Raw genomic sequence first — 16,014 nt, forward strand, 5'->3', positions numbered from 1 at the left:
GCTCTTGAGCACCAGGCTGGCCTCGAACTCACAGAGATCCGCCTGCCTCTGCCTCCCGAGTGCTGGGATTAAAGGCGTGGGCCACCACTGCTGAGCTATTTACAAAGTTTCTTATCAATGTTAGTTTGTAAAATTCTAAGAAAAAGCACTAGCTGTTTTTGTATTTCATTATAAACTTATATGTTTTATAATTAATTAATTGGGACTACTTGATTAAAGCATATTGAGTATAGGGAAATGTTTGATTTTAATCTGTATACTTGTGTCTACTTGACAAAGTCCATGTGTGCTTTATTCTTTACAAGGTATGAACTTGAACAAGCGAGAACTCAATGAGCATGTGGAGTTTGAGTCTCAGACATACTATGCTGCATTTGCTGCTGAGCTTGAAGCCTGTGCACAGCCGATGTGGGGACTTTTATCACATTGTAAAGTTAGGGTATGTTTTAAGTATTTTTATTAATTTCTGCATTTTAAAAATAACTTAAGAAAGAAAACACACCTGCAAATATATTTAATGTGTAGTGTTTAGTTCTATTTCAAGTTGAATTCATCTTTGTGAAAGCTTATCTGAAACAATATATTTTATTCTTGGGCATATTGAAATTCATTTATATCACCAGACCTCCCCAGCTGCCCCTATTTGGAACAGTTGTTGAAACTTCATAATACTCCACCTTTAGCATTATTGGTTTGTTTTAACTGTCCCTAGCTAATACTTTGTGTCTTTCCAAAGATAAAGATGGTCTTCAAAAAAAGTTTATCATTTTATACAGAGTTTTGCTATATAGCTCAGGCTGGCCTTGAACTCAGTTTGTCTAACAAGCTGGTCTTGAGTTTTCAGTCCTTTCACTTCAGTTGTGCACGTGCTGGCATTCTAGGTGTGTGCTATCATGACTGGCTTAAAGTTTCTAATTTTAAGGTTCTAAGCACAAAATAGTTTTATACAACTTTCAGTTGTTTTTTATATATACTTAGTCATTAGTTTGATGGGTCTTTATTAATCAGAACGACTCCTCTAAATCTATTAAACTAAGGATTGCATGAAGATTTTGATATAAAACCCCATGATGCTCAACCCATTAGCCTGTATCAGTGAACATTCTACAGGTCTCACTACATATCATTGAGTAGTCAGGAGCTTGCTATGTAGCCCAGGCTGGCCTGGCACTCACAGAGATCCGCCTGCCTGTGCCTCCTGAGTGCTGGGATTAAAGGCGTGCGCCAGCACTCCTTGCATAGGTAGCATCGTACATTGGGAATATTTTAAAGCTCATTGTTTTAGTTTCTGGTTTCTCTTTATATGGGGTGACTAGGTCAACCCATGAACATCTTTTTGAGATTTGTGTCTTTTTTTTTTTTTTGTCTTAAATCCCTTTACAAATGTAACACAACAAAACGAAACAAAAATGGGACAGTGAGGTGAGCTTTTCCTAGGTAATAATGAGGTTTCTTTCTATCCTTTAAGTTCATGTTTCTTTTAGTAGTTTTTTTTTTTTTTTTTTGGTTTTTCGAGACAGGGTTTCTCTGTGGTTTTAATTCAGTTTCTTAGAACTTAGTGTAGTTCAAAGTTCAAAGCATCATGCTAGTCATGTCGATTTTATAGGCATGTGAAATGTCTCAAATCTCTAATAACCATGTGTGTGTGTGGGAGACAAAGATTATAAATGAATGACTATGTATATATTTAGTGCTAGGGACTTATGTGTTAAATAAAAATCCAGGCTTTTATATGTTTTAAAAAGCAAAGACAAACCTCAGTTACCCTGCTTCATTAGATTTTGTTTTTATTTTGATGTACATTCTCACTGTTGAGTCTCAAACTCATGATCCTCTCACCCTGGCCTCCCAAGTGCTGGGACTACAGATGTGCACACCATGACAGTTTCAGAATAATCGCTATCCACACTGCATTTCATTTGTGTTCTTCATGCCATTTACTCTATCATTAATGATTTAAGTTCGACTACAGCTGCCTTAACTTAGCTGTGGACTTGTCCTCTTGCACCACCTCCTGCTGTGCCCATGCTTGTTCCTTTCTTAGTTTTCAAGCTTTGGTTAAGGCTAGCCCTGCAGGTACCATACAGGGAAACAACCCCACAAAGAAATAAGAATGAAAACGCAGTACAAATTGACTTCATCAACTTGGATCAGACATCAGGCGGTCATTGAATGAATCAGGTGATTCACTGTCAGCATATTTAAAACAGGATTATTTGGGAAAAGGTTTTCAGACAATTATGAGTCCAATCAGTTCAATTCCAGGTACACAATAAAGCTTAAGGTGTGACCACATAGAGACTCTTTTACAAAGTACGTGTGAATGCGAGGGTGGGTTCGGTAGCTAGTATGGTCTAGAATCTAGTGTGGTCTCTGACCAATAGCAGAGAGGTCAGCAGGCCATAAAATACATGTGACATCTCCCCTAGTGATGGGTAATGGTCTAGGGAGGGAAGAGTCTGGGATAACTATTCTGGGAATTAGGGAGAGGTCTGCCTCCACAGATAGCAAAAAGGTCACCAGGTTGTTAACAAAATCCACTCAGCTTTCTGGACAGATCACGGGTATTTGATTTTATCCTCTCCATTGAGGAGACATCTCTATGTGATTAACATTCCTGGCTCTCTAAGTGCTTCTCTGTAAGTACAAGGACCTCTGTGCCCTCAACACTTTCTCATTCTCTTTCCTTGGCCCAGTGATTTTCTTTCACAGAAAGTTATCTGGGAAGTAAAAATAAACAAATCCTCCAAGAAACAAACCCACAAACAAAAAAGAATACATTCCTAAGCCCCACTGTTAGAGGCTTTGATTGATTTGATATGCAAATGAATCTGAGTAGCAATTCTAATTTTTTTGTTTTGTTTTGTTTTTTGAGACAGGGTTTCTCTGTGGTTTTGGAGCCTGTCCTGGAACTAGCTCTGTAGACCAGGCTGGTCTCGAACTCACAGAGATCCACCTGCCTCTGCCTCCCAAGTGCTGGGATTAAAGGTGTGCACCACCACCGCCCGGTTTAGGGTTAACTTTTGAAAAAGTTTGTAAGACTCAAGCTGTAGCATTTATTTAAGAACTGTTTGTTGGTCATTTACTCGAAAACCTTTGTTAAATGCTGGTCTGTGTTAGACACTATATTTTAGGTATTTTGGTATTGAACCAGATAGACATGGTTGTTATTTTCATGAACACAGCGTAAACATATGAATTTACTTTGTTATTATGCTCTGTGGCAAAGTAACACTGTTTTTGTGAGAGAGAAAAGCATGTTAAATCTGAAAATTAGAGAAGGCCTTTCTGAAAAAAAGAATATGAAGGAACCAGCTGTGTGAAGAATAAAGAGGGTCGGTTAGTGGTGGTTGTGGAGAAGCAGATGGGAAAAGTGTTTGGATGGGAATTGGTGTCTAGACTACAAGAGTAGACATGCTTCACTGGAGAGAGGGGTCAGATTGCAGTTCAGGTTCTTGTAGATACTTTGCAGAGTCCTGGGTTTAATTAAAGAGTAGTCTATGAATATTTTAAAACAGTTTGCTATCAGGTTTCTATATAAAAGACTATGTAGAGGAGGATGTAGCATGGTGGTGGAGCTCTTGTCTAGAACATGCGGTGCAGAAACACACAATACACCCACGATTAGGAACAGACAGATTAATTAACATGTTTTGATGAGCTAATTTCATGGATATTTCACTTATGATTCTTAAAAGCACCTGTAGAGGTGAGGAGAACGATGCCCTCTGGAAACTGATCGTGAGGGAACTTGGGAAAGGGAAGATTTTGACCAATGATTACAAGGCTTAAAACTGACCAAAGGAATGTTTTTGAGATTTGAAGCTTAGCATGGTGATCAACATTAATAAAGTGTATATTTCAAACTTTTTTTGGGGGGGGGGGGCTTGTTTTAACATTTGCACATTTTTCTTTTTAAAAATTTGTCAAATTTTTAAACTTAGTATAAACAGGGCATGCACATCCTATGGCTCACATGTGAGGGTCAGAGGGCAGTGTGCTGGAATTGATGCTCTCCTTTACCATATGGGTCCAGAGATCAAACATGCGACTTTACATGATGAGCTATCGCTCTGGGCCTGCCTCACTATTTCAAATTCTCTAAAAGAATAGATTTTGAATGCTCTCGTTATTAAAAAACCCACAAAATACCATTTCTCTTTTTTTCTCTTCCTTCTCTTCTTCCTCTTCCTCCTCCTCCTTTTGACCAAAGGAATCAGTGGTTAAGAGCACTTGCTTTTCTAGAAGACCTGAGTTTTGTTCCCACCACTCACATCAGGCAGCTAGCAACATCTGTAGTTAAAAATCCAGGGGAATCTAATGCTTCTGGGCACCTGAACTTACATGCAGTCACACCTATACATAACTAAAAATAATTTAAAAAAATCTTTTTTTTTTTTTGTTTTTTTGGTTTTTCGAGACAGGGTTTCTCTGTGGCTTTGGAGCCTGTCCTGAAACTAGCTCTTGTAGACCAGGCTGGTCTTGAACTCACAGAGATCCGCCTGCCTCTGCCTCCCGAGTGCTGGGATTAAAGGCGTGTGCTACCACCGCTTGGCTAAAAAGTAAATCTTAAGAAATAAAAAAGATAAGCATCTGAGAGGATTGTCGATACCTTTATATAATCATTCATTGTGTACACTTGCACCAAAATGTCACATTTTACTCTATAAATGAATTCAAGTTAATTTAAATGATGTCACAATAGTAGCTTAAACATGAGATCATAAGCATAAACATGAAATTGTCATATTCAAGATACATATTTTGAATATTCAAAATGTATTTTAGAGACATAATAGACTTGGTGATGTCTGTTTTTGTTGAGAAGACTTGACTGTCAGATAATGTGTACAGAAGGAGGGGCTGAGTTAGTTTTAGAGGTGCGTGTGACATGTCTGAGAAGACAGCTGCTGTGTGGCTCACGCTGGCAGGACAGACCTGGACTGAGGCTAGGAGCTCTAAGTCCTTTGGCATGTAGATCGTGTTTAGTACTGCAGAGAGTGGGATCAAGACGGGAGAGGAGATGTGAGCCATGAGGAGAGAAGGGAGAGGAGGAGACACAGAAGAAGGAGGTGCCTTGTCAACAGCGCAGTGATGCAGGAAGATACACTGACCCACGGAGGCGAAAGTTTTAGGCAGGTTATTTGGTCAGTTTTGCTTAGGGTGAATTTGGATTGTGAAGCTGGAATTATATTTATGTCTGTGATAAATCATTGGTTCTAAGCAATGCTTTATTTTTTGTTTCTGAAGGCCAGAATCATATTATGCTTATCTAGATATAAGTATTCCCTTAATCTAAGAGGTATAGAAGACAGAGAAAACAGTCCTGTTGAATTTATTTTGTAGTCTTTGAAGTAACCCAGAGAGTGACTTTCCAGTTAAAGAAGCATCCAGTTTCTAGAGAGGTGTTTTCCTGATGAGCATCAAGATGATACCAGATGCTGTGCTAGGCACTCTATAATAAATACTTTCACCCAACCCTCAGAACATCTCTTAGGAAGTATTAGCCCTTTCCTTCAGAGATTAGACAACTTTCTTGGTTCGCCCAGCTACAAGTAGAAGCTGAATCTGAAAGCATGTCTCTCTGATTTCAGAACCAGTGCTTTTTACCAAATTGTTGTTATTTTTTCAGTGAGAATGGCCAGAGCTGTTTTTATCAGTCCTGACAGTTTTTAGAAATTGAAACTAGAACAAACAATTCTATTTAAAGTTAAGCATCCATTTTTATCTACATTCTCCATTATAAAATATAAAAATAAAGGATTAAAAATTAAACAAGTTATGGTTTATATGATTTATTGTCTTTGTATAATTGCTTCCATCTAGTGGCATATTTGGTTACTGCAGATTCAATGAATCTCTCCTTGATTCTTGGCACATACCACTACTTGCTAATGAGACCTAGTGCTAGACAGACATAGAGCATCTTATACGTATAATTTCACTTGTATCTTCATGACTACTGGGAGGTAGGTTGCATTATGCCCATCTTATGGAGAAATTCAGACAGAATTAAAGTTGCTTTTAGCAGGTTATAAAATGATGAATATCAATCAGTATGTACACTAAGGTGGGGAATGTAGGTGGGAGGTGGAGAAGAGAACTGAGCACAGTGTTGAAATACACTACGGTTGGAAATGGAATTAATAGGCCATCTTCAGAAGCACTCTTGGTGCCTTTGGCTAAGTTGTTCTGTGGTAAAGTTTTGTTGTTTAGACACTCATGTAACAGTCTGTTCAGACTTTGAAAGTGGCATATTTGGTTTTCAAAGTTTCTTTTTCTTGAAAAATAAACCTTATTTCACACTTTATCTATTTTTGATTGACCGATTGGCTGATTGTTGGAGGGGTTGAATGTGTTCGAGTGCACCACAGGAGTTAGTTCTCTTCTTCCACGATTTGAGTCCTGGGTGGTGAACTCGGTCAGGCTTGGTGGCCATTGCCTTTACCTACGGAACCATCTTCTTTCTGGACCTTCAGAGTTTCTTTATACATGAATTAACTTCCATTTTAGTTTAAGACAGATTATTTATTATTAACTTGTAAGTGTCATTAAATTTTTTTCAGTGAGAGGGGGAGCAGAATGTGTAAGATAATATTTTTATAAAGATAAATCTTATACAGGATAGGTTGGGACAGAGTGAGACTGTTGGCAAGGTGACCAGATAAGTGATGTTTGGACTGGATGGTGGCAGCAAAATAGGCGAGGACCTATTGATAATGTCATGGAAGAAGTGACAGGACGTGGAGAAGAGCAAGGTAAAGGAGAAATGAAGACTGAATGGGGAGTGTGGTGTGGTGGATGCAGAGGTTCAGGAGTTCAAAGCCAGCCTGGGATACGTGAGACTCTGTCTCAGGAAAAGAAAGGAAGGAATGTAAGAATTGCCTGGTTTTGAAGGCATGGTGGTTTATATAGGTAGCTGTGGAGGTTGAGCCACTTGACTTAGATGCTTCATGCATGTTTATGCTATACATTGCTTCCTGAAGTACATTTCATAATGGTTTTAGTTTAGTTAAATTTGCTGTTCTAGCCATTTTAATTTTAAAATTCAGTTGTTAATAGTGTATTTTCAAAGTTGTGCAACCACACTACACCAAATATAGAACATTCTTGTCCCCCAAAATAACCATTTACTTTCCAATTCTGACCTCCCAGTATCTTCCGGGAACTACACATACTTTTGGAGAGGAGGGGGAAGATTTTTATTCCAGTCCTTGCATATGTAGTTCTTTTTTTAAACAAGAGCCTTCTTTAGAGTTACATTTTCATTTAACTTAAAACTTAACTGAGTGGATCCATTTTATTATAAGACATTGTAATTGCTTTTCACAGTTCTCATGCTTTAAATGGCTCACACCATTTCTTCTTCCAAACCAAGATATTACAGGCTAATTCTAGTACATATATATTGTAGCCTTCTTTTTATTGTCTGTAGTAGCCATTGAAAATTGCTCTTTAACCATTTTCTGGTGACTTTTAGACATTACCATTTTTTCTGTCTAGTACTTTTTCATCATCTACAAAGAGACTTTATTGAGTAATAGTAATAATAGCAATGAATTTGTAATATTTTGGGGGAGCCATTGAAATAGAACCTGCATTTAATTTATTTAAAGTTTTTTGCCAACTTTGCTTCAATTTCAAGAATATATAGAAGGCAGCACGTTGTATTCGGTAATTTACATAATTGTCATTGGTTTCTACTTTTAGTTTATGAAAGAATGGTTTCTTGAAACAGAAAATATAGGTTATCTTGAAAATATACACATTTTACCATTATATATGCAATGCTTATAATTATTATTACATGTAATTTAATGTTGAAAATATGCATGTTATGTACTATGAAATTTTGTAACTTTTTTTTGTTTTAAAGGAAACTCAAGAGTATACCCGAAATGTTGTAAGGTACTGCCTTGAAGCACTTCAGGATTGGTTTGATGCTATTAACTTTGTAGATGAGGTATGTTTATGTATATTTTGTATAAAAAATGCTTAAAATTTTGTTGTGCTGGGGATTGAATCCAGGACTCTGTGCACGCTAGACAAGTGCCACACTACTGAACTCCATCTCTAGCCTGTCTGGGTGTGGGTGTTTTTTGGCATATATAAAAGCATTTAAGGAAAAAGTATTAGATTTCATTTAACAATGAAAATTATGGGTATTTTTTATGGGGTTTAGAGTAGAAGAATTGGAATGGAAAAGGGATGGCTAGTCCTTTGACTGACATTTTGGAAATTGCAGAGTACCTTAATTGTGTTTGCTTATATCCTAAGGACAGAAACATAGTTTTTCCATTTTAAGTTTATATGTGTCATTTCTCAGGAGACAAAATTAGCTTCAGTTGAAGAACTAAAAGTGTTGACATAAATGTGAATGGGGCAGAAGAAGTTAATGAAAAGTGTATTCCAGCTTTATTATTTGAGCAGTGTTCTTGATAGAGAATGGAAGAATGAGCTGGAACCAAGGTGTGTTTTATTAATGATGAACAGAGCTGGCACAGGGCACATTCTGTTGGCATTGAAGAAGTCACTCCTTTTATTAGAAGTAGCTCAGAACACACAATGCACAAGAAAGACCAGACAGTGCTCCCCAATTGCCCAACTCCCCAATTTAAGGTTTAGCCTTGTACAGGTAGGACTCCAGTTGTGCGTGTGTGTAAAGGTGGTGAATTCTTTTTTAAAATTAGTTTAGCGTACAAAAGTCATGGGCATCTTCATATATAGTTTGTTTTTCTGAAAAATATTTTAATACGGTAAAAAATTTAGAAAAGTTAGGAATACAAAGAACTTTCTTTTCTGAAATCCAAGCTACTGATTCTATCCCCATTTCTACTCAAAGCTTTAATATGCACTCACTGTAAGTTAGAATATTCACCTAATTTGTCTTAGTAGTTGATATATATATTTTGTGTGTGCGTGCGTGCATGTGTGTGTGCGCGCACATACATACATACATGCAAATCACACAAATGCCTGTGGATGTCACAATCAAGTTTGAGTGTCATTCCTTAGGAGCTGTCCACCTTGTTTTTGAGACAAGATCTCATTGTCAGGCTACTCACCAAGTAGGCCAGCCTGATTGGATAGCTCTAGGATCTGCCTTCCTCTTCTCTTCCCAGTGCTGGGATTATAGGGAAGTAGCAGGATACCTGACATTTTTGACCTGAGTTCTGGGGAGCTGGAGTACAGTTCTCATGTACATTTTACTGTCTCTCCAGTTCTCACTGATGCTCCTCTTGGGGTTCAGTCACTTGGTGAATTTTGTTACCATATCTCAGATCTCTTTCTGAAACACTTAATGTTTCTTTATCTTTCCAGAGAGTGGCAGTTCGAAAGGCATAGATTAGTTGTCATCCCTCAAAAATACAAAATAAATAAAATAAATAAATAAATAAATAAATAAATAAATAAATAAATAAAAGGTTAGTTATCTTGCAGTGTAGTAGCCTCAGTTTAGATTTGCCTCACGATTAAATTCAGATTATATATATATTTCCAGGAACATCCCAGAAAGACTGTGGGAGGCTTTCACTGTGTCTAGTCTGATGGTCTGTGACGTGTCTCTCCCAGTGCTTTTCACTGTGATCACGCACTCAGTGTGATGGCTGCTGGGCTGCGTCAACATGAAGTTCTTTTTCTCACTGTAATAAGATCTTTTGTGAGGATACACCTTGAAACTATGCAAAAATTTCTATGTTCTTATTCAGTTTTCAGTTCACTAACCTATTTTTATATGGTAGGGGTTCATGATTTCTGTTTTACTCAGAGTGCTCTATCTGTTTGATGCTCAGATTGTTTCAGATAGTTGTATCGAAATTGATACCAGTGAGAACCCCTTCAAGTTGGTTTCTGTGTCCATGTCCGTGCTCTGTGTCCCTTCAGATGTTTTAGACTTATTGTATAGTTCCCATTCCTTTCATGGAGTCAACGTTTGTAAGGCTGTCTGGTGATTTCTAGTGGAGAAAAGTGTTTAGAAAGCAAGAATTGGGTGTAGTTGTGTTCATGCTGTGGACTTTCCTTCTTCCTGGGGTTAACTAAGCAGTAGGAGTGTAGATAGGGATATAGATATATCTTCATCTGTCTGTATTTTTATAGCTACATAAATAGTGATGAGGTCAAACTTACATTTTAACACCAAAGAACTGATTCTAATTTGGTATTTGTAACTTCAGAAGTTATTGCTGAGATGTTCTTTTCAAAGATCTAAGGTTTTAAGTGCTGATTAAAAACGAGTGTACGAGTTAATCTAGGTGGGACTCTGTCCACAATGTTAAAGCCTTGGAACTTGTGCTAAACATTCTTTGACTTGTGTGCTTTGTTTACTCCAGCCAGCACCTAACCAGGTCACATTTCACCTGCCACTGCATCGTTATTATGCAATGTTTTTAAGCAAGGTGAGACTGTCAGTAACACATTCTTCTGTTGGTGTTGTTTGTAATTTGGGGAGAATATTGAATTACTAATGTTCTAATCATGGATTTTTTAGGCTGTGAAATGTCAAGAATTAGATTTGGATTCCCTTTTGCCGGATCAGGAGATGTTAATGAAACTAATGATTCATCCCCTCCAGATTCAGGTATGTATGCGGCTTCTAGACCACTGTGAATGGGAGTTCTTGTAGTCTCGTCCTCTTTTAGTTGATGCTGACATGAAGAATTAAGTTCTAATAGAATAAGAACAGTTTCTAATCTGAGGTTTGATTTTAGTTCCAGTTATTTATGAGATTTTTTTCGGTTGAATTTCGAGCCAAAATAGAGTGTATTCATCGACTTTAACCAATTAGATTTGTTTTGTGGTCATTCTTTAAGCATTATTTGTATATTTTGTAAGGCAAGAATTGAAGGAAAAATAGAATGAAAAATAAGTACTGAATTCTCAAAAAAGATTTTAGTCAAGTTACTATAAATGTATCCAGAAGCCTTAGTGAAAAATTAGCTCATTCTTAAATTTCAGTGATGAGAGCTATATAAAATATAGTCATTAGTTTGGATATTTAAAAATAAACCTACATAGTGGAACAGAGAGTGGCCAACCTGAAGAGCATAGTGAATTTGTGGTCAGCCTAGGCTATATAGTGAGACCCTATCCTAAATATAAAAGCAAAACTAAAACAAGCAAATGAAAAAGTGTATTTAAACTGAATAATGTTGGACAGAATGCTAAGCTCAAATTATGATTAAGTCAACATTTTAAATAATTGCTTGATACAATATAATTTTACTGAATTTAGATGATATATTTTTAATTCACTTTTTGTTAGGCTAGTCTTGCTGAAATTCATAGCAACATGTGGGTACGAAATGGTCTGCAAATCAAAGGACAAGCCATGACCTATGTCCAGTCTCATTTCTGCAATTCCATGATTGATCCAGACATTTATTTATTACAGGTGAGCCACCTTGATATTCAGATGTTGTGCTTTATAAGTGCCTTGATGTGCTTGGTATCTTAATTCACGGAAGTAACAGTGATGATGGGAGAAATTAGTTTGTTGAGAAAAGAATATGTTACTTCAATTTCCCAAAGGAAGGATGCTGTACCAGGGACCACAAGGGAAGCATCACGTTTTAGTTAAGAGGCAGAAGCAGGAGGCTGGAGAAAGCCCAGGCAAGCACTGTTCTGAGGGTTTCCGTAGGAAAGACCAGATAGAATGGAGGAAGGCGTTTAAATAGTTCTGGCAGGCTTTGCAGTGTAGGTGCTATACCTAATTGTGTCGCATGCAGCCTTAGATTCATTGAGGGCTTGGGAGACACTGTATTCACACGTGAGTTAGATGAACTGGGTGGACATGGATTTTCCTACTGTTGAGGAGTTAGGGATCCCCAGCTATCATTAGTATCTTTATTAGGCCTCGATGCCTTTTCTGTTTTGTGTGTCTTATGGCTTGTAGAAGAAAACAGAAAATTTAAAAACATGACTAATCTAAGAAGCAACACCAAATGTGAGAAATAAAGTTTTCCTTGTGTTTTAAAGGTCTGTGCTTCTAGACTTGATCCAGATTACTTTATATCGTCTGTCTTTGAAAGGTAAGCGGATGTATAGTAAGATAGGTATTAGGAGGTATTGGGAATTGAACTTAATTTTGTTTTATTCTCTAAAAATGAATTTTTTACAATATTTTTACAATATTTCTTCTTCTAGATTTAAGGTGGTGGACTTACTGACCATGGCTTCCCAGCACCACAATACCGTACTTGATGTGGAGCATGAGCGGTCCATGCTGGAGGGCGCACTCACCTTCCTTGTGATTCTTCTGAGTCTTCGCTTACACTTAGGTAAACCATGAATTGTGATATTAATGACTGTTTCCTTCTCTTCCCTAATCCTCTGTTAGTATCGGATTTATGGATGTGGATATATTTAAACATACCTTTAAAATCTTGACATGTACAATTCACACATGGTTTAGCATAATCTTTAAAAAGTTCTTTGCTTACAGGAACAGCAATATCAAGGCAGTGAAACTGCAGTTCGATTTGGGCTTTGTAGTTGTTACTCTGTATCTTAAGGCATTCCACATTTTATAGATCATTATAATAAAATATGTGATGAATTTTTTATAATGCATCTCTATATAGATTAATTCTGTTTTTAATAATTTTAGGAATGTCTGATGATGAGATTCTCAGGGCAGAGATGGTGGCCCAGCTGTGTATGAATGACAGGACACATAGCTCTTTGCTTGACCTCATATCCTTTAAAACTGTAATTTTGTGCTTGTGGTAAAAATTACTTTTATGGATTAAAAATGTCTCAATTTTTAAAGATTTTTTTTTAAACTTGAAAATATGAAAAAAAAAGAGGAGAAAAATCTCCGTTGTTTGCTGAAGGATATGTGTGGGCAGGTGGTAAGCGTTTGTCTCTTACTGTCTCTCGGGAAGATTTTTTAGACTTCATGTTGACCTCAGAACTGATAGTTCTGGACACAGGACCCAATCCTCTAAAACAGCATTAGGGAGAAGAAGCTGAGCATTTTGTAAATGGAACCTATGTCTTTTTTCCTTATGTAGCCAACCTGGGATGCATAGAGCTTAGAGAGAGTCTTTATAATTACCACTGGGGCTTTAAACATCCTGAAGATTTTTGTTAGAATTGGGTCTTGAATTTTCAAATTTATGGATTATCCTCTGCCTACTTGGTGTTGAACTCATTGTTTAGTAGTGGGTTTTTGAGACAGGGTTTCTCTATGTAGCTCTTACAGTCCTGAAACTTGCTCTGTAGACCAGGTTGGCCTCGAACTCATACAAATCCACCTGCCTCTGCCTCCTGAGTATTGGGATTAAATGTGTGTGCTACCACTGCCCTGCTTTTTCTGGATTTCTGAAGAAGGGTGCAGCATATTTATGCATTGATGAAAATGGAAATAATTAAAATTGTTTTCCCTCTCATTCGATGTAGTTTGATGAATTTATTCAGGGGAAAGTATACTTGGGACTACTTCACTGTATAGTTTATTAACTAGCTCCTAGATTTAAATGATTGAAAAAGACATCATAATGAAGTTAATACTGATCGATTATGTGGCCCTCTTGTGGCCAACCTTATACATTATGGCTAGTCATTTTCTATTTTGGTAAATTAGGAGTAATTTGCAGATTTTGAAGCTTGTCCTAGTCATTGTTTTTTCTTGACAAATGCATCATATCCCAGAAAATCCCAACCCCAAAAGTGGCATTATTCCTGGAAGTTACAGCTTTGAATCAGTTTTATCTACTGTAGCTGATTTTAAGGCTCCTGTTTTTGAACCTGGAGGCTCTATGCAACAAGGCATGTATACTCCTAAAGGTATGTTTACACATGTAAATAAATTCTTCCCTGTGTACACTGAAAGAAAATGCTTTTTGTGTATTTACTTATTTAGTGTGCATGCATGTTTGTATGGGTGTGTGTATTCATGGAGCCAGAGGTCAGCTTTGAATGTGTTGTTTGTTCCTCCAGCTGTTCACCTTGTTCTTTGCAACAGCTCTCAGTGAAACCGGATCTCACTTCACAGGCTGATTGATTGTTGGTCGAGGGCCCCAGAGATGTGCCTGTCCTCACCTCCTTAGCTCTGGGGTTGGAAGTGCATGCCACCTGGCCTTTTCATGTGTGTTCTCGGGTAGAACTCAGATCCTTGTTCTCTAAAACAAGAACTTTACTGACTTTACCCCTAACATAGTAACCTTTTATTAATTCAGGTTTGATATTCTTCTGCCAGATTTCTTATAAGTGCATGTTTTTTTTATATTTAACAGTGGTATTCCTTCCATTTAGGAGGGAGAGGCTGGTGGATCTCTATGAATTCAAGGCTGCCCAGTCTACATAGCTAGTTCCAGGATAACCAGGGCTACATAATAAAGATACCCTGTCTCAAACAACAACAGAAAGTATTTATGCTATATTGTGATCTTCTAAAATGATTAAGTTACAAAAACAGCCTTAGCGAGATCTAGTTCATTCTGTAAGTGACCACTAACATAAATGAACCATAAATTATATAAGAAAGAAGGTATCTTTTTAAATTTAATTTGAAGCAGTTTTCATTATATTTATTCATTTATGTTATTGATTTTTTTTAAATTATTTAACTTTATTTTATGTGCATTGGTATGAGGATGTCAGAGCTGGAACTTGAGTTACAGACAGTGTGAGCTGCCAGGTGGGTGCTAAGAATTGAACCTGGGTCCTCTGGAAGGGCAGCCAGAGCTCTTAACTGCTGAGCCATCTCACCAGCCCCTGTTGAATTTTTTTTTTTTTTTAAAAAAACAAAACAAAGTCTTACTATGTAACTTTCGCTGACCTGGAACTTGCTGTATCCACCAGACTGACCTCAAACTCATAGAGATCTACTTCCTCTGTCTCCCATGTGCTGGGATTCAAGGCATTTCCCATAATGCTGAGCTCACTAACTTTAAACCTGAGACAGGTAAAGTCTGTATAGGATGCTGATGGTCCTTTCAGCATAATAAGTTTAAATTCACGGAAGTCTTTTCCTTACGTGGTTGATTTTCTAAAGGTTTCCTCTTATGTTTTTATATGATTTGATTGACAAGAGTGAAAATTAGGTGGGATTTTGATTGGTAGAGAGGTCTTAATAGAAAAAAAACACTGGTTTTCACATTAAAAATTTGAAGGGGTTGGAACTGAAGAAATGGCTCTTCCAGAGGTCCTGAGTTAAATTCTCAGCAACCATATGGTGGTTCACAACCATCTGTAATGAGATCTGGTGCTCTCTTCTGGCATGCAGGGATACATACTGGCAGAATACTGTGCATATAATAAATAAATCTTTAAAAAAAAGCAATTACTGCTCTTTAAAAAACAAGAAAAGGGGTTTAAGTTTGTATTCTTTGACCTCCTCAGCATTATTTTATTCAGTATGCATTTTGAAGTTACATATAGCATGTACTACATTTAGCAAAGGCTAGAAGAAAAGCCTTATGTGTTATTTCCTGTGGCATTCATAAGTAGAAGTAATAATCCAGTGTCCGGGTGGAATATGATCCCAATAAAGAGAAGCGGAGTATGTCTTTATTATGTAAAGAGCACATTGTTTCAGAAGTTGAGAAGAACTTAGGAATGGACTAGCCTTCCTGTATGGTGCGATGCTTTATGAGGTACACCAGGCTCACCCCACGCCCCATTTTCTCTCTGCTTTCACCAGAATCTTTCTGGGCAAAATCTGGGAACTACTTGATAGACAAGCTCTGTGGTAGTTGTTGTGCACAGTAAAGTCCAGGGCAGACGAGGGAGTGCTGCCAACAGTTTCCTGTGCTGGAGAGTGAAATAAGCTTAAACTCTGTCTGGAGTGGAGAGCAGAAAAACCATCCAAACTAGTGAGACATACACGGTTTCTAAAATTATTCTCAGCTCATATTTTAGTATTTATTTTCAATTTAAACCATTTTGAAATTAAAATATATTTACATAATATCTCTTCCTCCTCTTCTTCTTCTTCTTCTTCTTCTTCTTCTTCTTCTTCTTCTTCTTCTTCTTCTTCTTCTTCTTCTTCTTCTTCTTCTTCTTCTCCTC

The 16,014-nt window shown here is 37.2% G+C and overlaps 1 protein-coding gene across 3 annotated transcripts in view; it reads left to right on the forward strand.

Annotated features, from left to right (window-relative positions):
- The window catches only part of Ubr3 (ubiquitin protein ligase E3 component n-recognin 3), a 141,597-nt gene that overhangs the window by 41,996 nt on the left and 83,587 nt on the right, over positions 1-16,014 (forward strand). For all 3 annotated transcript variants that reach the window (XM_013345877.2, XM_026778748.1, XM_013345878.2), the window contains exons 10-18: positions 306-439; positions 7,877-7,963; positions 10,332-10,397; positions 10,490-10,579; positions 11,264-11,392; positions 11,977-12,029; positions 12,145-12,278; positions 12,608-12,693; positions 13,647-13,788. In XM_013345877.2, coding sequence (XP_013201331.1) covers positions 306-439; positions 7,877-7,963; positions 10,332-10,397; positions 10,490-10,579; positions 11,264-11,392; positions 11,977-12,029; positions 12,145-12,278; positions 12,608-12,693; positions 13,647-13,788 — 921 coding nt within the window. The remainder of the gene's footprint in view (positions 1-305; positions 440-7,876; positions 7,964-10,331; positions 10,398-10,489; positions 10,580-11,263; positions 11,393-11,976; positions 12,030-12,144; positions 12,279-12,607; positions 12,694-13,646; positions 13,789-16,014) is intronic.

This window comes from Microtus ochrogaster, chromosome 4 (assembly GCF_000317375.1).
Source record: "Microtus ochrogaster isolate Prairie Vole_2 chromosome 4, MicOch1.0, whole genome shotgun sequence".
Lineage (NCBI taxonomy): Eukaryota > Metazoa > Chordata > Mammalia > Rodentia > Cricetidae > Microtus > Microtus ochrogaster.